This window comes from Coregonus lavaretus (genome assembly GCF_964263955.1).
Source record: "Coregonus lavaretus genome assembly, chromosome: 16".
Taxonomy (NCBI): Eukaryota; Metazoa; Chordata; class Actinopteri; order Salmoniformes; family Salmonidae; genus Coregonus; species Coregonus lavaretus.
In genome coordinates this window covers 22,659,841-22,681,060 of record NC_140003.1, presented here as the reverse complement: position 1 = coordinate 22,681,060, position 21,220 = coordinate 22,659,841, and the positions used below count along the sequence as shown (strand labels likewise).

General features: G+C 42.1%; 3 protein-coding genes across 3 annotated transcripts; all 3 read right to left on the bottom strand.

The window, feature by feature from the left end:
• Nucleotides 1-626: 626 nt before the first annotated feature.
• LOC311143436 (gamma-crystallin M2-like) lies at nt 627-3,188 on the bottom strand (the record flags this gene model as incomplete). Its single annotated transcript, XM_084179253.1, has 3 exons — nt 627-902; nt 1,349-1,591; nt 3,180-3,188. 3 exons carry the CDS (start codon nt 3,186-3,188, stop codon nt 627-629), a joined length of 528 nt encoding a protein of 175 aa, XP_084035379.1.
• Nucleotides 3,189-5,899: 2,711 nt separating this feature from the next.
• Nucleotides 5,900-9,911, bottom strand: c9h2orf80 (chromosome 9 C2orf80 homolog). Its single transcript, XM_084180079.1, has 8 exons — nt 9,842-9,911; nt 9,630-9,711; nt 9,395-9,477; nt 9,085-9,175; nt 8,401-8,478; nt 7,516-7,603; nt 7,222-7,331; nt 5,900-5,975 (listed from the first exon to the last, which is right to left on the bottom strand). The coding sequence occupies exons 1-8, from the start codon at nt 9,880-9,882 to the stop codon at nt 5,907-5,909; spliced, it is 642 nt and encodes a 213-aa protein (XP_084036205.1). The 5' UTR covers nt 9,883-9,911; the 3' UTR covers nt 5,900-5,906.
• A 1,379-nt stretch (nt 9,912-11,290) lies between these two features.
• Nucleotides 11,291-16,852, bottom strand: sgo2 (shugoshin 2). Its single transcript, XM_084180059.1, has 9 exons — nt 16,705-16,852; nt 16,240-16,373; nt 15,909-16,084; nt 15,561-15,638; nt 14,643-14,719; nt 14,373-14,539; nt 11,905-14,253; nt 11,701-11,815; nt 11,291-11,551 (listed from the first exon to the last, which is right to left on the bottom strand). The coding sequence occupies exons 2-9, from the start codon at nt 16,364-16,366 to the stop codon at nt 11,413-11,415; spliced, it is 3,228 nt and encodes a 1,075-aa protein (XP_084036185.1). The 5' UTR covers nt 16,367-16,373; nt 16,705-16,852; the 3' UTR covers nt 11,291-11,412.
• Nucleotides 16,853-21,220: the final 4,368 nt, after the last annotated feature.

Below are 21,220 nucleotides of genomic sequence, written 5' to 3'. Positions count from 1 at the left end.
TGTTGTGTCACTGTCTTCAGAGGAGTAAGCAGACTTGATATCAGAATGGGATGGGATGGGATATGTTTGTATAAGCTGTACTCTATTGTACATGTCAGATTTCCATATACTGTATATGCCATTAGCAAATCATATTTTTCCTCTTACTTTGATCTGAGAGAGCGCACAACTTAAGACCATAGTATACTCCTGAACAAATGATTTATATATACACTAGATCACTGATAGGAGGCGCTGTGTTGAAGCCACAGCGCTTCCATCTTCGCACTCCCCCAACATTGTAAGTACACTATTTCCATATCAACCGGGTCCATAACAAACTGGTTCCCTTCCAACTGGTTTATCACCAAACTGCATTTACAGTATGTGTGGCAGTAAATTGGTTTCGACTTTACCCAAATTGTTTAGCTAGCCTATTCAAAAGAATTATGACAAGAAACATTCACAATAGATTCATTTATTCAGAGTCATTCAGAGTTACCTTTGTAACTTAATAATGATCTATTTCAAATTCATGAAATATTTCGACACAGTCCTGTGTGTTAGAATAGCCATACTCTTCTATTGACAAGCCAGTGCCAACTAGAGACAAGCTGTGTTTAGGGAGGCAGAGAAGGTGTTCTTATCTAAAATTCGGTGATCCTACGGAAGGAGCCAGTGGTGGCGCAGGTGGCTCCCCAGTCACTAAACTTCCTGTACTCTCCAGGCCTCATGAAGTACTGGCGGCCGCGGTAGTTGGGGTGTTCGTAGAGGGTCCAGTAGCCCTCCAGGACGTTACAGGAGTAGACGTCACGGCTGCGGAAGCGTTCCTGGACAGACTCACAGTCCTCAGCGAACTCCATCGTCTGGCCCTGGAAGTTGGGGCGTTCATAGATGCGCATGCGGTATGGGCCTCCGCTAGTCTGCAGGAAGGGAGATAGGAATCAGGGTGTTCAGGGCATTCTAGATTATTGCTGTATTGTGATACTGTGTTGCTCCATGTCATTCACTATAATAACCGTCATGTCCTACCAAGGAGATTCACCCACTCAATCAGGTTCTCATCACAGAACCTAGGACTTTGCTGTTTTTTTGTAAAGAAGAAACCCACATTTGTTGCATTATCAACCTGCCCTCAGAAGGGATTTGAACATTCATAACCACACATAATGTAACTAGTGACACAACATGCCCACCTATCCTAGAACATCAATCAGAAGGTAAACCCATTCACTCCATAGGTAAAATATTCTATGTTCAAAACATTGTCATCGTTTGATTGATGTCCGAAGTATTACTGAATGGAGTAGCAGCCTGGCAGGGTATCCAGGTAACACGGCAAGGCCTCAAAGACAATTAGGTTGCTCACATAGGAGAAGGTACGGCAGGAGCGGATGCTGTCATTGTATCCCATCCAGTGCTTGTACTCTGGGTACTCTCCCCTGGTCAGCACGTACTGATAGCCTGTGTAGTTGGGACGCTCGTACAGCACCCAACAGCCGCTATCTACCTTGATGGAGTTACAGCGGCTGAAATGGGGGTGCATGTCAGCGCAGTCCGCATCGCACTCATAAGAGCGCCCCTGGAAGTTGTTGTCCTCGTAGAAAGTTATCTGTAGTCGGAATGGGAGGCAGGAGAGCACACAATTTAAGACCATAGAATATTCCTGAACCAGTGATTTATATATACACTAGATCACTGATAGGGGGCACTGTGTTGAAGCCACAGTGCCTCCATCTTGGCAGTCCCCCACAATTGTAAAAAAGCTATGGAAGCTATAGAATGCATTTGTTAATGTCTACATTTGTTTTTGCTACATTTATTCCATTACAGACACCTTAATGCATACTTTTAAATTATATTATGTGAGCTAAACATAAAAATAAAAAGTATAAAAATGTAAACATTTTTCTTAAAGTATAATTTTCTTAGATTACTAATGTTACTGTCCACACTACAACAAATAAATACATGTTATTTTGTCCTTGCAACATTTAATTGAAATACTGTAGAATTCCATTCATTCATATGGAGGAATGCTTCTACTGGGGAGTGCCAATATGGCCGACCGGTGGCTTCAAAGCCTCTCAATGGCCAATACATAGAATCAGCAATCCAGGGTTTATATACATCATGGTCCTGAACACCACAATGGACTCAACTGCCATATGTTGTTAAATGCATGCACATGATTTGTGTAATTTCCTCTGTCTAATCAACTGCACCAATTTCAACACAAAGCCAATGTTTCCTCATGTAATCAAAGTCTAGGTAACGACAATAAATGTGTGGCCTTACTGTCCTGTTCAGAGACAGTTTGACCCAGGGGCGCCATGCCGTAAGTCCGGAGAATTTTGCATTTTTCAAACACCTGAAACAGCTTTTTCCTGCAATCTAGAGCCATAATCATTATGATTCATTATATGTAAAAAATAATAATAATAATAATATATTTTTATGCATATCTAAGCATACCTCTTGAGCTGTCTGCATCCTCCTGACTGGTGGTTATTTTGTTTAAATAAACTAAATATGCTTCTCTGCTCAAATCTGGGTAAAAGATTGAAAGGAATGTGTGTCTTATTCAGTGCATTTAGTTATTGGTTGCTTTTCTAAAGTCTACCAACCTTGCCAGCAGGCATGCCAGCTCCTGTGGTCCTCTGTAGCTCAGCTGGTAGAGCACGGCGCTTGAAACGCCAGGGTAGTGGGTTCGATCCCCGGGACCACCCATACACAAAAATGTATGCACGCATGACTGTAAGTCGCTTTGGATAAAAGCGTCTGCTAAGTGGCATATTATATTATATTAAGATAGTTAGACAAGCTAGCTACTCTAACTTGATTGATAGCCTGAAATGGCTTCTTGGTAGCTAGTTATGAGGTTGGGAACCTATCTGGGCTAGCTAAAGCCAACTTCATACAATTGCTATGCGGCTAGTAGTAGCCTATTACAGAGAAAAAACAAACAAAGTGTAGGCCTAATTGTTTTTAACAGGACAAATCTGAGGGGGCATGTGCCCCCTATGGGCATGACGCCTCACTTTTACCTAATGTAGTTCTGCATTGATGCATGTTTAGGCTGTGGGTTAAGTTGCATTGGTTAGCAGAGGGCTGGGAGGAAGTCTACACTGGTCCGGCCCACTATCTTAAAATGCAATAGAGACAGACAGTGAAAGTGTCCCCTCCTCCCAAGGTCTTACCTTACTCATCCTGATAAATCTCTCTGGAGCCCGTCCTCTACAGGAGTGATGGTCTGGCTCACCAGGCCCAGGGACCACTATATAAACCTCAATCGACGGATAGGCTGATCCCACTTTATTTGTTATTTTAATGACCAGGGATTTGGTGACCTGGCTGCGCTGCCAAAAGTCTTGATCCTGGGCATACAGTAGAGTTAAAAGCCCTGATTCATCAGTGCTAAAAGTCCTAGCAGGCACATTACTGACCAGATCTGACCCTCACTTTTTTTTTTATATGTCCAATCAGAGCGACTGTACATGTTTATCCACTGATCCACCAAAACGTGATTAATGTTTACCACACAGAATGTTCGAAGTCATCACAAAGGCAAAGCAACCAGGTGTCTGTCTAACCATCTGGTGACAGAGAGGGTGAGAGATGGGTACATGTAGTCAGGGGTTAAACTGGGGTGCCCTATTTGGGGGGAGGGCTCAACCCTCCGGCTCAACCCTAACCCTAACTTCCATGTCCAGACCCCGGCTCAACCTAACCTAGTCCTCACCCCATTTCAACCTTAATCCTAGCCAATGCCATAAACTCAACCCTAACACTAGCATAATGACCACACCTCCGCTCAACCCTAACCCTAGCCATAATTTAAATCCTAACCCTTATTTAATGTCCACATCCCGGCTCCTGTTCCAGCATCCCATACTACCATATTCAGAATTAGGAAAATGTACGCCTTTCCTAGGCACTGGTATTCAGACTTACCTTATGCAGGTGCGTAGGGCTTTGCAGGCATGGTTCCCTTGTGCGCGCTTAATAATGCCTCGTTCACGTCATGTCGGAAACTCGGGACATCAGAGTTAAAATGAACGTTAGTTATTTGCGTAGAGCTTCCCATTGGTTGATTCTGGTACCTCCCAAGTGGGAAATTCGAGATCCAACTCTCCGCCTAGGTTAGCAAGTCAGTAATGTCTGAGTTTCCGACATGACGTGAACGCGGCATGAATTGTATTCAACTGCTGAAAACCCTCCCACCTGCTGGCCAACAGATTTTTCAGTACATTTATCTAAAGTCATCCCTTTAAATTTAATTTGGTGTACCTTTAATTAGAATTCTCTCGACAGACTCACTAGAATATCAGAATATTAGGGATCAATTAAAGAAAGCCATGTAAATACATGCATATTTGTCTCCTTTTCAGCACCAACTGGTAAATACTCTGATCTTGCATAGTACTTAGGGTTAGGAAAGTATTTATGAATAATACTAAAAACTGGTTTGGAGAACCTTCACGCACTAAATATATACAGCGGTTTGATTAATCCTGAAAGTTGCCATATTACATTTTCAACCCATGAAATATTGAAAGGAGAGAAAAGTGTACAATAGGTGTTGAACAGTAATCTATATAGTAGTCTATAAATCTACCCTAATGATCCTCACTAATCATGGAACTGTGATGACAACAGTCCAGTCGTCGTGAACCGTGCTCCAGGCACCAGGTTTAAACTGCTACTGATGATCTGTGTTCCATAAGGTTACATGTCCCAAATTATTGCACAACTTGCAATACATTAGCCTAATATGATCCACTATTGCTAGCGATCCTCATGAACAACCACACAAACATGACAGAGGAAAGAAAGGTAAACCAATGATGCAATGGAACGATGCAAAATATAAGGAAAACAACACTAAAGTGACAGTTATAAATGTATGTGGGTATAATTGGTGGTGGCTACCAGATAGTGGCTAATATTTGACACAATATAAATTGTAAGAAATACTGTGTAAGGTCCGGGCATATAATTAAAACATTCTAGAAATCATAAATCAACTCGGTAGGTTTGGCGCTATACTGTCATTTGATTGGGTCTCCAAATGTCATCCCTGCAAGTTATTAGGCCACCTTTTCACTGTGGAAAAGGTGATATGTTGAAATGCTTCAGTTTGCTGCCATATGACTGGTTTCACATTTGTCTCCAGCGATCACAAAGTAAAATATAGTAGATCTAAAACAATTGTTATTTATATTTGCAATCCCCTTATCCAAACTGTTTACTAATTTACCTAGTTTTTATCAATAGCTCTTACCAATTTGTAAATTACAGTGCATGGAGAATTATGTTATTTCTATCGGGAAATGTAGATGTTGTTCCACTTGGAACCAACAGGTTGCTCACGTGTACAGGTAGTGGAATTATGAGGGAATTAAGTCAATGTCAGAATGCAGCGTATCTGTTGACACACCTCCGCCACACCTTCCTTTCTTTGATCTCCACCCCAAACGAATAGTGGGTGAAAAGCATGCTATTCTCAAGGTCAGAATAGAGAAAAATGTGCATAAAAAGGGAATTACGTTCCTTTTAGGCGCGATTAAACAATACATGCCTGATTTCCACATAACTGATATACATATGTATTTGTTACAGACAGTGAATGGTTTATTGTACAGTAAAGTATGTACAGTAATGTCTATGATGTAGTCAAACATTTGTATTGCTTATAGATGGACATGGCCTGACCTACAACCAAATATAGAGGAAACCCCTAGTGATATGATTACACACTGGAGGATTGATACTACTATTGGCCAGGGTTCCTTGAATGTGAAGGCCCAGTAGTACCAGCTTATAACAGGGACATCAGCATTTTCACCCACAGTGTAATAACATTTTTAACCCAGGAATAACCCTGTAATAACGGTGAAGTAAGGCAGAGGATGAGAGGACTTTTCTTAATCCTGCAGAGATTCTAGTGATCCTTCATAATGCTCTGTTTGTTCCTTCAAGGACTCACCACTGTCCTGTGTAGGGGACAGAAAACATGGACAGTAAAGAGAACTTCCAGTTAAAAACACAAGATGGCAGTAGAGTCCCTTCCAACAGTATTCTTCAACTTTATAACAAGGTTGGGATGTTTGTTGAAATGATCAAATTCACAACCGCTTTAAATGTAAAGTATTCTTAGAGTCAGAGAGTTAAACTTAACCTTTGTGGGCTGAAATGGCATGCATGGGTACATGCTATTGTCACTAATGATTTATATAAACAATATGTGAATATATACACTCCCCAAACATATTTATTTGGAAAGTGAAGCTAAAACTTTTAATTTGGCTCTATACTCCACCATTTTGGATTTGAGATGAAATGTTTCATATGAGGCGACAGTATTTTCATACTGTTTTACAGTTTAGAAATGAAAGGACTTTATGTATCTAGTCCCCGCATTTGAAGGTGTCATAAGTATTTGGACAAATTCGCTTATAGTGTATTACATTTAGTCAAAGGTTTAGTGTTTGGTCCCATATTCCTAGCACGCAATGACTACATCAAGCTTGTGACTCTACAAACTTGTTGGATGCATTTGCAGTTTGTTTTGGTTGTTGTGCTCAATAGAAATGAATGTTATAATGTATTGTGTCATTTTGGAGTCACTTTTATTATAAATAACAATAGAATATGTTTCTGAACACTTCTACATTAATGTGGATGCTACCATGATTATGGATAATCATGAATTAATCATGAATAATGATGAGTGAGAAAGTTACAGATGCATAAATATCATACCCCCAAGAAAAAACTCCCCTGTTATTGGTAATGGTGAGAGGTTAACATGATTTATTGGATTTTCCATGTGGTCTATATTAAAGGGAACTTCATTTAATATAACAGGCTTTTAAAATTCAATATTGGTGCACAATTTCTACTTAAAATATCAAAGGCACTCTTCGTGGAACGACCCTGCTAGGAATATGGGACCAAATACTAAACGTTTGACTAAATGTAATACACTATAAGTGAATTTGTCCAAATACTTATGACACCTTCAAATGTGGGGACTAAATACATAAAGTGCATTCATTTCTAAACAGTAAAACAGATATGTATGAAAACACCCTCAAATAAAAGGTGACATTCTTTACTGTCGCCTCATGTAAATAATTTGATCTCAAATCCAAAATGCTGGAGTATAGAACCAAATAAAAAAACGTAGCTTCACTGTCCAAATACATAGGGGAGTGTATGTCTATGATTGCCACTCACACTGAGGAAGGAGTTAGATGTGGATGAGGAGGACTGCACCAAGGCCCTCCGTCCAGCAGGGGCAGCACCTCCTTTACCCTGCACAGACAGCCACCGCTTCAATTTCTGGGCTGAAGGAAAATAATCAGAGAGGAGCCAATACTGGTCAGGGTTCTTACATAACTTGTTCTATAGACTACTGTAAACACAAGTGAGGAAGGGCAAGTCACATGTGAGCGAGGTAGAGGGAGACTGGCATAGTTGATGTGTTAACGAATGGTAGTGTAGGATGAACACACACACACACTGACATACTGTGCTTTCTGGAGTGGTCCACGGCCTTGAATGAGCCCAGCATGGCAAACGGGTGGTAGGACAAGGTGAAGGGATGAACAATGGCGCTCTGTAGAGACAGTCATCAGATCTATTTTTCTATTTTAATTTTAAGACCTTCTCATTAATGTCTTACAATGCAGTGGTACATATAGGCCTACATAATATGTATACAGAGCAGCACTGCATTATACCACTGCACATGATCATTATAGACCAGATAGCACTACACTGAGGCTGATGGCCTACTTACTTACTTACTATACACTGAGTGTACAAAACATTAAGAACACCTGCTCTTTCCATGACAGACTGACCAAGTGAATCCAGGTGAAAGCTATAATCCCTTATTGATGTCACTTGTTAAATCCACTTCAATCAGTGTAGATGAAGGGGAGGAGACAGGTTAAAAATGATTTTTAGGCCTTGAAAAAATTGAGACATAGATTGTTTTATGTGTGCCATTCAGAGAGTGAATAGGCAAGACAAAATATTTAAGTGCCTTTGAACAGGGTATGGTAGTAGGTGCCAGGCGCACCGGTTTGTGTCAAGAATTGCAACACTGCTGGGTTTTTCATGCTCAACAGTGGGAAGCATTGGAGTCAACATGGGCCAGCATCACTGTGGAATTCTTTCGACACCTTGTAGAGTCCATGCTGCGATTAATTGAGTCTGTTTTGAGGACAAAGGGGGGGGGGGGGGGCAACTAAATATTCTGAAGGTGTTTTTAATGTTTTGTACACTCAGTGTATGTTATATATTATATCCCCTTATACTGCCTTCCCACACAGACAAGGCTAGGCTGTAGGATTAGGCTATACTAACACTGGGGAGAGAGAAATGTGCAGTATTCTAAACTCAGTCTACCTTGTAGTGCTGGTGAGGGTAAGCGGCAGACGGTTTGGTGGTGTAGAGGGCTAGAATGTCTTTTACAGGCAAGCTATTCTGGAGCAGAGAGGACAGCAGAACAGAGGTTAGAGCAGAGGGGAATATATAGTTAGTAACACTTAAACCACAATAATCATAAAAGGACCAGTTACATGGTCAACCCAGTGAAAGATCATGGACTAGGTAATGCTGCCCAGTTTGAAATATACTGTTGCACCTGACTTAGAGACTGAACGGGAACGGGATCTTAAGCACAACAAATTTGTAACATATTGTACGAATTGTAAGCGTAACATACTGTATCATACGAAATAGATTACGTAGTACACAATTGTGCACAATTTTCAGAGACCTGTTTTGGCTCGTGAGCACTACTTTCAAAACTACTGGTTGAAATTATACAAAACCTTTATAACGTATCTTAAGTCAAAGTTTAGCAACAGAGGAGCATGGCTTTGGAGACTGGTGATTCATTGTGTAGTAACAAGGGAGGTTAGCCTAAGGGTCATTGACACTTTGGACTGAGCTGTGGTACTAGACTCCCAACTCCACCAAACGCCTCTAGATTACAAGGACGACTAAGGGTCAGTAAGACTACAGACTGAGCCGTGCTAGACTCACAACCCCTGGCATACTGTATGCCTCAGTACCCGGACTACTCACCAGGATCATCCCAGCGAAGGAAGAGAGGATCATGGCTTCTCTCTCCAGGTGGTTGGGGTACTGGTCATTATACCCTGGGCTGCCCACTCCACTACAGGGAACAACAAAGTCAATAAATCAAATGTTATTTATAAAACCCTTTTTATATCATCAGTTGTCATAAAGGGATTTACCAGGGTAGCTTAGAGCTAAAACCAAGGTATTAGGTAAGGAAGAGCAGAAGTCTTCAGCTCTCAGACAAGGTTACTCAGGACATGACACAATCAAGTGTTATTGTGTTTGGAAGTCAATGTTTCATCAATGTTCTTACACGATGTCTCTGTCCATCACATCATGTCGCTCCTCTTTCTCCAGCCACCAAAGGGCAACACTTATGGCCAAGTCATAATGGGCCTGGATGGAAGCACAGACACATTAAGTAAAGGGTTCGTAAAAATGTTGAAATAATCATAAACACAGTCGACCGTTTAACTGTATACAACATCCCACATTAACCCCTGGTGGAGGATGGTGCACTCCAGAACAATTTGTGTTGAGATTCCTACCAGGTCATCCAGCATGCTAGTGGATCCTTTCCCCTTGGGGTCGAAGCCATTCTCTCTCAGTTTCTGACCAATATAATCTCCCCTGTTCAAAACACAAAACTCTCTCAAGTGCCTGAAGAAATATAATAAATGCCATTTCATCTCGATTTCCTCTTCCCACACCACATCATTGCTCTAAATTTATAATTTATCATCCACAGAAAGCAACTCACAGAAGGGCTTCTATGTCTCTTCTCAGTCGCCTTGTCTCCATTTCTCTGAGGTAGCGTTACTCATGCAGAGGGTTAAGTCCTTGGTGGTCCTGTAGCCTACACAAAACGAAGTTTGCAAATATGATGTCAAAGTACTTGACAATGACCATAGGAGTTTGCACGGCAGCACAAACAGATCTGGGACCAGGGTAAGAAATAGGAGGAAGGGAAGTTACATGGTAGATAAAGGATGGAGATGGAAAGAAATCTTCAGGTGATTATATAGTATGATAGCAGTGGTTATGCAAACAGACCTGCACTAACTTCCACTGGGGTTGATCTACTACAGTAAGACAGGGTAGTCTTGAACCTGGCACCTCTCTGGCCCTACACAGGGTCCAGGAAATGTGATACAAGCCATTCAACTCACATCCAGCAGAACACAAATATGTTTTTAACTAAAGCAACCTAATCACTGAAGATTTTTACGCAGCCTGAAGTGCTACAGCAAGGCAAAAGCAAGGTGATTAGAAGTAGGCAGAGACATTTTCTGCCAATGATTTGGCCTCACAACCTTTTCCCACTAGTCTCCAAAATGAGATGTTGACCTAAATATGTCATTGTTGATTTACATAATATTTTATGTAGCATGTGCCTGGTAAAATATGTGCTTATTCAAATCTGAGTTACATGATCAAACTGGCATTCTCAGCAATGCATTCTATCTAAATCCATATAACATTACAGTTGGTCGTATTTTGAATAAAGAAAGACACATTCATGGTGTAAAGCAATCTGTACTTACCACACAATGCAGAATTATCAGCAATGGTTACACCCAAAAACTGCAGTACTACTCTAAATGACAGCGTATCACAATCACGAATATGTTTCATGTAAATAAACCCCCCCAAAAACACACTGCAAACGGTAGCCGTTTCAGGTGACACCTGCCTGCGGGAAGGCTGTATACAGTAGAGACCGAGGGGAGCAGAAAGCCAACCACAGCCTCCTAGGTGAACAGCCTACTCTGAATAATTCACACAGGGCCTCTAGTCAATCACTCCAACAATACGGGTCCAGATTATTTTAGAAACATAAGGAGGTGCGTTGGTCGGCACTTAACCATGATGAGATACAGCCATAGATTAGCTGGATGGTGCAGTCAGCCACCTAAGGATGAGTTGAACACCCTTACGCAATTGCTAGTTGCCCCCAAGGGTATAATTAAAGTTGTGTTGCAACATTCTCCGTCTAATCATGTTGCAACAACTTTAATTATACCCTTGGAGGCAACTAGCTATTGCATAAGGGTGTTCAATTTATCCTTAGGTGACTGACTGCACCATCCAGATAATATATGGCTGTATCACATATCTGTTACTGTCACAAAACAGAAAATGTGCTATTTCTTACAGGCTTATTAAATTATTTATTTCTTCATGACTAATAAAGTGGGTGCTAAATTAACAAAAACCTTTTCAACATAAAATGTATTGACATTTTATTTGTAAACGTATAATATTAAAACAAAGGGCAAAACAATAAAGGCATTGGAAATATGTGTAAGAATGAAATTACACCGAATAAAGTCAATTAACTGAATGTAGGTTCTCCAAACTGTCAGGTTTGTGTGTTTTCTTCTGTTGTTGCTTTTTCTTCTTCTTCTCTTTAAAAATGGGAGAACTCAGGTACTTGGTGTCTGAGAACTTATCTCCACGTCTCATTTTGCTGTTAAAAGAAAGACACAACAATTGAATAATCAAGTGCTGGTATCACAGCCTAGTAGAACGAACCTGACCACTAGTAAAACCTACCTGATCACTGTGCAAGCTACTGATATAATAAAGATTTAGTTTCATTTCCAGGGCAGTCCTCACCAGTTGATGGGTGGCAACTTGTAGCTCACAGCAGCCCCCCGTCGTCTGGTCCGTCCTGTGTCTTCATTATCCGTCCAGTTGGTATTGGTTAGTGACTTCAGGGCTCTCTCTGCTACTGTGGGTAATACATAAAATAACAATTAGAATATCTACATCTCACACAAATAAAAATAAAAATACTGTCAACAATAAAAAGCTTTGTACCTGTTCCTGGAGATCTTTCAGCCATAACCTCAACCGGCTCTTTATATACAGCAACCTTGTGAGCAGAAGAAGCAACCCTTTTAGGGCTTGAGGCTGGAGTGTCAAATCCAGTCTCAATTGAACAGCTGACATCCATGAAGGACTCCCATGGAGGCCTCTCGTCCATGAGCAGCTCCCTCAGGCTCTGACATACTGCCTCACCACTGTCAGGAATTTCTGTGTGGGTCTCAACAGTTGATAATAATACATTAGATGTCCTGCTGTTTGTGTCATCATCCTCAGACAAGGAGTCAGGAACAACGTAGGTCTTCCTGTTTCTGGTGGAATCACTAAAACTATTGGGTATGACAAAAGTGCCTCTACATCTCGGTTTAGGGCCCTGGTTGGACCGGGGCTTGAAGCTGCTGACTTTGAAGTCTGGACTCAGGACCTCAAGTGAAGACAAAAGTTCATGAGTTTCACAGCTCTCCTCAGTGGCAGAGCGTGTGATGACTTGCAACACTTCGGGATCCGCCACAGGCTGTACTTCTGCATTTTGTGCTGCAGTGCTTATACCTATACTACTCTGGCTATCCAGAGTCTCACTAGACAAAAGATAACCTGCACCCCCAGGCGCTACTCCTTTACTGCTGCTACTTTTTTTTTTTTTCCTTTCCTTCACAGGGGCAAGACAGTCACCCTTCTGTGCATCCTTCTTCATCCTTGATTTTGCAGTCTCCACTCTCCTGGCTTTCTTGGGCTTTTGCTCCACAGCAACTGAAATGGGGTCACTGATCTCCCATGGGGGCATTTCTTCCTCAACACATAAGCTTTCTAGGCCCTCTGAATTCCCTGCAGGTTCCTGGGTAGCCAGCCATGGACGTTTAGAGGAGGCATGAGTCTCTTCAACCACAGAGTCTGTAGTCTTGCGCCTAGCAGCTAGACAGTGATCTGGGTGTGGTCCAGTCAGGTGCTCCTCTATGCTTTCATCCCTGACCGTTTCTGACTCTTCTTCGGCAACAAAGTCATACACTGTAGTAGGAGTGCACACCAGCTTTTCTGCCCAAGCATCGTCTAATATTGTACTGTTCCCTGAGGAGCTGTCCCTGTTCACCGAGACCACAAACGTCCCTCTGCCTTTCACTCTGGTAGGTCTCTTACTGCTCCGTGCAGTGGACCGAGGTCCGGAAGCACTGGAAGAGCTGTGTGATTCCCTGTATTCATGCAGGGTGGCATCCATGTCTACATAGGCTGGGCACCATTCAGAAGAATGACATTCCTCTTCAATGAGAGATTGAGGCAGAAGGAATATATCATTTTCTGCTTCAATGTCTAATTCATGGTCCACCATGACAGGCTGTGCTTTAGTCTTCCTGCTTGCTTTGGATTTCTTCTGGCTCTTTCTAGATGTAGGTTCATTAGAAATCACAAAATTAGAAATCACAAAAGTCTTGCGACCTTTAGTTTTAGAGCCTTTGTCCTCTGTGGCATCTATGACCAATGGGTTTGCCCCGTCTAGTTTAAATACAGAGTTCTGAGCTTCAGGGTCATCAAAAAAGTCATCTTCAAATGGGTCAGGTGAGACATTTCGATGGGATTTGGATTGGAGAGGGACTACAAAAGTTGTTCTTGGGTCAAACTGTTTTGGAACATCTTGTGTTGTTTTATGGGATTCTCGGGTAGGTTTTCTGTGTTTGGTGATGCGAGAGGTGACATGAGTCTTCCTGCGGGCAGCAAGGGATTCTATCTCTCTGGCTGAGTTCTCTATGAAGTCCTCTTCTCTATGTTCTACATACACACCCTCCGCTGTAGGGTTGTCTGTTTGTAGTGGCGTTGCAGAAAATGCCTTTTGTATCTCTGTCGGCAGCTCCACGTTTAAAGCAGAGCTCTTCACCTCTAGATTTTCAACAACACGTGTTGGGCCACTGTTCTTATTTCCAACCTTCACTAATAGACAAGGGATCTTTGTCTTTGGCACCTTCAGTTTCTTCAGTCCACCAGCTTTCTTGGGCTTGGTCTCCACTGTAACGATTTCAGCAGCGCTGTCCCCAATAGTTATCTCCATCTCTGTGTCATTGATGGTGGTCTTCTCTCCTTCTCCGACAGTTGTCGTCATTGCAAGCGCCAATGTGGTCTCCATCTTTAAGCTGTTTGGATTAAGCACAACTTTATCAGTACCAGAGGGCTGTATAGTATTAGTTATGGAGACAACAGCGGGCAAGACTGCTGGGATAGGGTCGAGTCCAGTGTCAGAATAAATCTTTGACCACTTTTCCACCTCATTTTTTAGGCTGCTGGATTGTCGGGATGTTCTCTTTTGGGTCGATTTCAATGTATTGTCCACCTGTAGCTCCATCTTATTCATGCTGTCTGTAAGATAAGAATACATGTGAGTTACTGACCTAATCAATAACCAACCTAATGCTGAAAAGGTCATGCATACCAAAATGTGGGGTAGTTCTGAATTCTCCATGTTCCAGCCCCCTTACCTTTACTGGCACTGGACTCTGATGATCTACTTTGGGTCCCAGAGGGATTTGTGGATGTGGTTCTTCTGTCATTTACTACAACCTCCTGGCTCGTGCTGGTCTGTTTTGAGGGACACACCAAATCCCTGGACTGCTCTGCTATGACAAGAGGTATCTGAACCGCTACCCTAGAATGAAAATAAATAAGGGGGGGAAATGTGTGAACAGAAATAATTGACCATAAGACAGTATTGCTGTAACTGTAAATATTAATAGGAGTCTCATTATTACCTCTCAATCTGATTATTTTCATCTTCTTTATCGGGGGGTCGCTTATTACGGTCTTCAGGTACTTCAGGGGCATCCTTCTTCAGAAAGAAAAACAATTTAGCAGGGCTCTACGATGACACTAGGAGCACGTGCTCCTAAGTTGAAAAATGTTGAAGCACACAAAGAAAATTAGGAGCACAATGAAAGTATTTGAGGAATAAGAAATGTGTTTTTATCATAAGAAATAACTAAAAGTGCATGAATAAAAGGTTCCATGTTCAATCAAGTACAATGTACCCTCACATATTTGACTCACTTGTGAGACAAAAACCATCAGCTGCCCCTTTAAGGGGCGTGAGCCATTACCTGATAATGGTGGGACTCCCACTCAAAATGAGATTCTCCAATGTCCCTTCACTAACAGTTGAGAAAGCTCAAACTAACATTGAAAAACAAGCTAGCGTCTGAACAAAACGATGTAAATAGCCAAGAAACACGGGAACAAAGTCACACTTTAGTAGACTTTTGGGTAAATTCAACCAACTTTATGCCTGTGTGCTTCAAAAAAATAATATTTCAGCACTACACTCACAGAGTCCCAGGCACTGTTGCTGCTTCCCAGATATTACTGTATGAGCAGAAACTGTTGCTGTCGCACGAGGTGAGATAGGACTCTACATAGTTATTTGTGTGATTAGCTACCAGTTATCAAACAAAAACGGCAGAAATACTTTTGAAAATAGCTACGGCAGCAATTTCTTTAGCTATAAATCACAACTCGCACGTGCTCATACTTGACTTTTCTTCTACTTTTAGGCGCATATGCGAGTAAAATGGTCGCACAGCATAGAGCCCTGTTTAGCATTGTAAACCGTGACATAGGCTACTTATACTTATCTGATACCATAGAATCAGAGGACATACTGGAAGGGGACTTACATTTTCATCAGAGAAGAGGCCCACAGCCCTTTCCAAGTTATCCAAAGTGTTGCGTTGAAGGTCTTTCAAGATGAGAATCTGTAAAAGGATGTTGTTTTTAAATTGCTTGTTTTTTGTTTTTGCTTTAAAGCGCTTAGAGATTCATTTATGTAATGAATAGCACTATAGAAGTTGAATAAATTATTATTTGCATTATCACCTGTCAACAACTCCCATGCTTTTATGTCATAAACTAACACTGAAGTCTGTGAGAAAATAGATCATTATTGTTACAAATAGCATCTCTAAATATGACCCGGTTAGGTGCCAAATTTAGATCACACTATGTCTTATCCCTCTCTAACCCACCAGTTGGTTGTGCTTGAATCTGCGAATAGCCAGGTCAAAATTCAGAGACTCCACTTGTTTCCGTAGGCGCACAGTTTCCACTTCAAGTTGTCTGCTTCTCTCCCTCTGAGCCACCAAGGCCAGTGCCAGAGCCTTGTTGTTAGTCTTCAGGGAGACCTTGAAGAACGAGGATGTGTCTAGAAAATACATCAAGCAGAAAATCTAAATAAACATATGATAATGCAGTATGACTTACCAAGTGACCTGTCATTAACCAACAACAGGCTATTACAAATTAAAAGGGAATCCACCTTTTACATCAATTTAGTGATGACAGCTGTATGCTACTTACTGAGAATCTTGGTCTTTATCTTCGATGCCACTGTTAGTGAGTTATGTTTAGCAGCCTTCGAGGGCATAGGTTTTTTCCCTGGTAACATAGTTGAGAGGAGGGTCCTTCCCTCAGCTGACGCGTTCATCCTGATCCTGGAAGCATAAAAAGGAGAGTTGATCACATTACTAGCCTTTGGTCGACAATCAATCTACTAGTAGAAGGTGCATGCGCCTCCAAACTATCAAAATTAATATGCAAATCACAACTGCACAGTTTAGCTACTAAAAATAACTATGGCTTGCTGGCTGAACTAACGTAACCTAGTTAGTTACAGCAATGATACTTATTGCCATTTTATATGTTATCATAATTGTTGACTACAACTTGCCTAGCTTACGTAAGCTAGCTAACTAGATAGCCACAATTAAGAAGTTAACGTTAGTTAGCATAGCTAGCTTACGTTAACTTGCTAACATTACTTACCGGGCGTTATGTCTTCTTTCTTATTTAAAGTAGACGAATTTGCTATAGCAATGTAATTGAAACGTTAATATAGCCGGTAAAAACGTTACCTAGTTTTATTTGCGTGCTAGCTAGATTACCAGTGGCTCAGCTCAAATATAAACATTCTAGCAACCAACCGGCGCCGCTGTTTCAAGTCAAAAATAGGCGTGCCCTTTGGACTGCAACGAGCTAATCACAGCTGAGATAGCTAATTCTAAATGCTAGCCCTGTCTGGGTCTAGACCAATCATGTCTATAAACTCTGAATAACTTCCAGGGGGCGCTGTATTGAAGCCACAGCGCAGCCATCTTGGTACTCCTCCTCAAGTGTAAAAAGGTTTTGGAAGCTATAGAAATGCAATTATTAATGTCTACATTCGTTTTTACACGTTTATTCTATTACAGACACTTTAATGCATACTTTTAAATTATATTATGTGAGCTAAACATACAAATAAAAAATGAAAAAATATATTAAAACATTTTCCTTAAAGTAATATTCTTTAGAGAGTACTAATGTTACTGTCCCCACTACAACAACAAAAAATACTTAAATACATTTAATTTTGTCCTTGAAACATTTAATTGAAATACTGTAGAATTCCATTCATTCCTATGAAGGACTGCTGCTAGGTGGGAGTGCCAATATGGCCGACCGATGATTTCAAAGATTCGCAATGGCGAATACATACTGTCGGCAATACAGTGTTTATATACGTCATTGGTCTAGACTAGCCAGACAAACTCAAACTAAATTATTCCGCTGCTCTGTCGTTCGTTACAAATTTGCGGAGAAGAATCGAACGTCCGTGGGGCCTGATCGAAAAAAAATAAACAGGGGTGTGAAGAAGATAATGTAGAAAGTAACAATAGTGGATCAATATATTAATAATAAGCCTTGCAGTATACACAGATGGTTCAGGTGTATTTATTCCTGAGTTCAGTGTTAATCTATGCAAGAGACTAACAAATGATTGCAAGAGACTAGCAAATTATTAATGTGTATTCGACAGAAATGGTTGCTATAATTGTTGGATCCAATTGATAGAGGGGGTGCAACCAAGAAGAGTGGTAACAGGGCCAGCTCTAGCCTTTTGGGGCCCTAAGCAAGAATTGGTTGGGGAGGCAGCAAATCATTTTTGTGGCCCCTCTCTTGACAGCAGAGAGAAACATTTATGTGTTTTAAGTACATTTCCTGCAATTGTACACATTTTTCCATGAGGCAGAGAGAAACATTTAGCAATTTTATAACAAATGTAACACAATTTTGCCATGGGGCAGAGATAAAAAATGCTGCTTATTTCCTGCAATTCTACCAATTGCAATGGGATGGAGAGATATTTTAGCAGTTTTAAACGCCCACAAAAGCTAAAGAAAATAAAAAAATATCAGCTGAAAGACAAGCTTATCCATGATGTTGCAAAACAATTAAAGTCAATAAGTAATCGTTCAGGTCGGCCTCCCGAGTGGCGCAGCGGTCTAATGCATAGAAAAACCAGCTAAATTATCCATATAAGTAAGACCTTTAAACAGGTTAACATTCACAAGCACGCAGAGCCAGACGGATTACCAGGATGCGTACTCAGAGCATGCGCCGACCAGCTGGCCAGTGTCTTCACTGACATTTTCAACCGCTCCCTGACCCAGTCTTTAATATCTACATGTTTCAAGCAGACCACCATAGTCCCTGTGCCCAAGAACGCCAAGGTAACCCGTCTAAATGACTATCGCCCCGTAGCACTCACATCTGTAGCCATGAAAGGCTTTTAAAGGCTGGTTATGGCTCACATCAACACCATCATCCCAGACACTTTGGACCCACTCAAATTTGCACACCTCCCCAACAGATCCACAGATGATGCAATCTCCATTGCACTCCACACTGCCCTTTCCCACCTGGACTAAAGGAACACCTACGTGAGAATGCTGTTCATTGACTACAGCTCAGCGTTCAACACCATATTCCCCTCAAAGCTCATCACTAAACTAAGGATCCTGGGACTGAACACCTCCCTCTGCAACTGGATCCTAATGGGCTTCCCCCAGGCTGTGAGGGTAGGCAACAACACATCCGCAACGCTGACCATCAACACGACGGCCCCTCAGGAGTATGTGCTTAGTCCCCTCCTGTACTCCCTGTTCACCCATGACTGCGCACGACTCCAACACCATCATCAAGTTTTCTGACGACATGACGGTGGTAGGACTGATCACTGACGATGATGAGGCAGCCTATAGGGATGAGGTCAGAGACCTGGCAGTGTGGTGCCAGGACAACAACCTTTCCCTCAACGTCAGGAAGACAAAGGAGCTGATCGTGGACTACAGGAAACGGAGGGGCATGCATGCCCCCATCCACATCGAGAGGACTGTAGTGGAGTGGGTCGAGAGCTTCATGTTCCTCGGTTGTCCACATCACTAAGGAATTAACATGGTCCACACATACACCACACAGTTGTGAAGAGGGCACGACAGTGCCTCTTCCCCCTCCGGAGGCTGAAAAGATTTGGCATGGGCCCTCAGATCCTCAAAAAGTTATACAGCTGCACCATTGATAGCATCTTGACTGGCTGTATCACCACTTGGTACAGCAACTGCAAGGCACCCGACCGCAAAGCGCTACAGAGGGTGATAAGTACGGCCCAGTACATCACTGGGTCCGAGCTCCCTGCCATCCAGGACCTCTATAGCAGGTGGTGTCAGAGGAAGGGCCAAAAATGTTTCAAAGACTCCAGTCACCCAAGCCATAGACTGCTATCTCTGCTACCGCATGGCTAGTGGTACAAGTGCACCAAGTCTGGAAGCAACAGGACCCTGAACAGCATTTACCCCCAAGCCATGACTGCTAAACAAGACTGCTAAATAACTAATCAAATGGCTACTTGGACTACCTGTATTGACCCTTTTTGCACTAACTCTCTTGCACTGACTCTATGCACACAAAATGGACTCTACCCACACACTGACACCCCGAAACACACACATACACACACACACACACATAACATGCGCACACATGCATACTGACGCCACACACACTTTCACTCTTACCACATACACTGCTGCTACTACTACTGTCTATTATCTATCCTGTTACCTAGTCACTTTACCCCTATCTACTGTATATGTATACTGAACAAAAATATAAACAAAACATGTAAGGTGTTGGTCCCATGTTTCATGAGCTGAAATAAAAGATCCCAGAAATTTTCCATATGCACAAAAAGCTTATTTCTGTCAGATTTTGTTTACACCCTGTTAGTGAGTATTTATCTTTTGCCAAGATAATCCATCCACCTGCCAGGTGTGGCATGTCAAGAAGCTGATTAAACAGCATAATCAGTACACAGGTGCACCTTGTGCTGGGGACAATAAAAGGCCACTCAAGAATGTGCAGTTTTGTCACACAACACAATGCCACAGATGTCTCAAGTTTTGAGGGAGCATGCATTTGGCATGCTGACCGAAGGAATGTCCACCAGAGTTGTTGCCAGATAATTTAATGTTCATTTCTCTACCATAAGCCGCTTCCAACGTCATTTTAGAGAATTTGGCAGTACGTCCAACCGGCCTCACAACCGCAGACCAAGTGTAACCACACCAGACCAGGACCTCCACACGCGTTCGTCTGAGACCAGCCATCCAAACAGCTAATGAAACTGGGTTTGCACAACTGAAGAATTTCTGCACAAACTGTCAGAAACAGTCTCAGGGAAGCTCATCTGCATGCTCGTCGTCTTCACCAGGGTCTTAACCTGACTGCAGTTCGGAATCATAACCGACTTCGATGGCCACTGGCACGCTGGAGATGTGTGCTCTTCACGGATGTATAATGATTTCAACTGTACCGGGCAGATGGCAGACAGAGTGTACGGCCTCGTGTGGGCGAGCGGCTTGCTGAAGTCAACGTTGTGAAGAGTGCCCCATGGTGGCGGTGGGGTTATAGTATGGGAAGGCATACGCTACGGACAACGAACACAATTGCATTTTATCGATGGCAATTTGAATACACAAAGATACCGTGACGAGATCCTGAGGCCCATTGTCTTGCCATTCATCCGCCGCCATCGCCTCATGTTTCAGCATGATATTGCACGGGCCCATTTTGTTAGGATCTGAACACAATTCCTAGAAGCTGAAAAGGTCCCAGTTCTTCCATGGCCTGCGTACTCACCAGACATGTCACCAATTGAGCATGTTTGGGATGCTCTGGATCAACGTGTACGACAGCGTGTACCAGTTCCCGCCAACATCCAGCAACTTCGCACAGCCATTGAAGAGGAGTGGGACAACATTCCACAGGCCACAATCAACAGCCTGATCAACTCTATGCGAAGGATATATGTCGCACTGCATGAGGCAAATGGTGGTTACACCAGATACTGACTGCTTTTCTGATCCACACCCCTACCTTTTTTTAAAGGTATCTGTGACCAACAGATGCATATCTGTATTCCCAGTCATGTGAAATCCATAGATTAGGGCCTAATTAATTA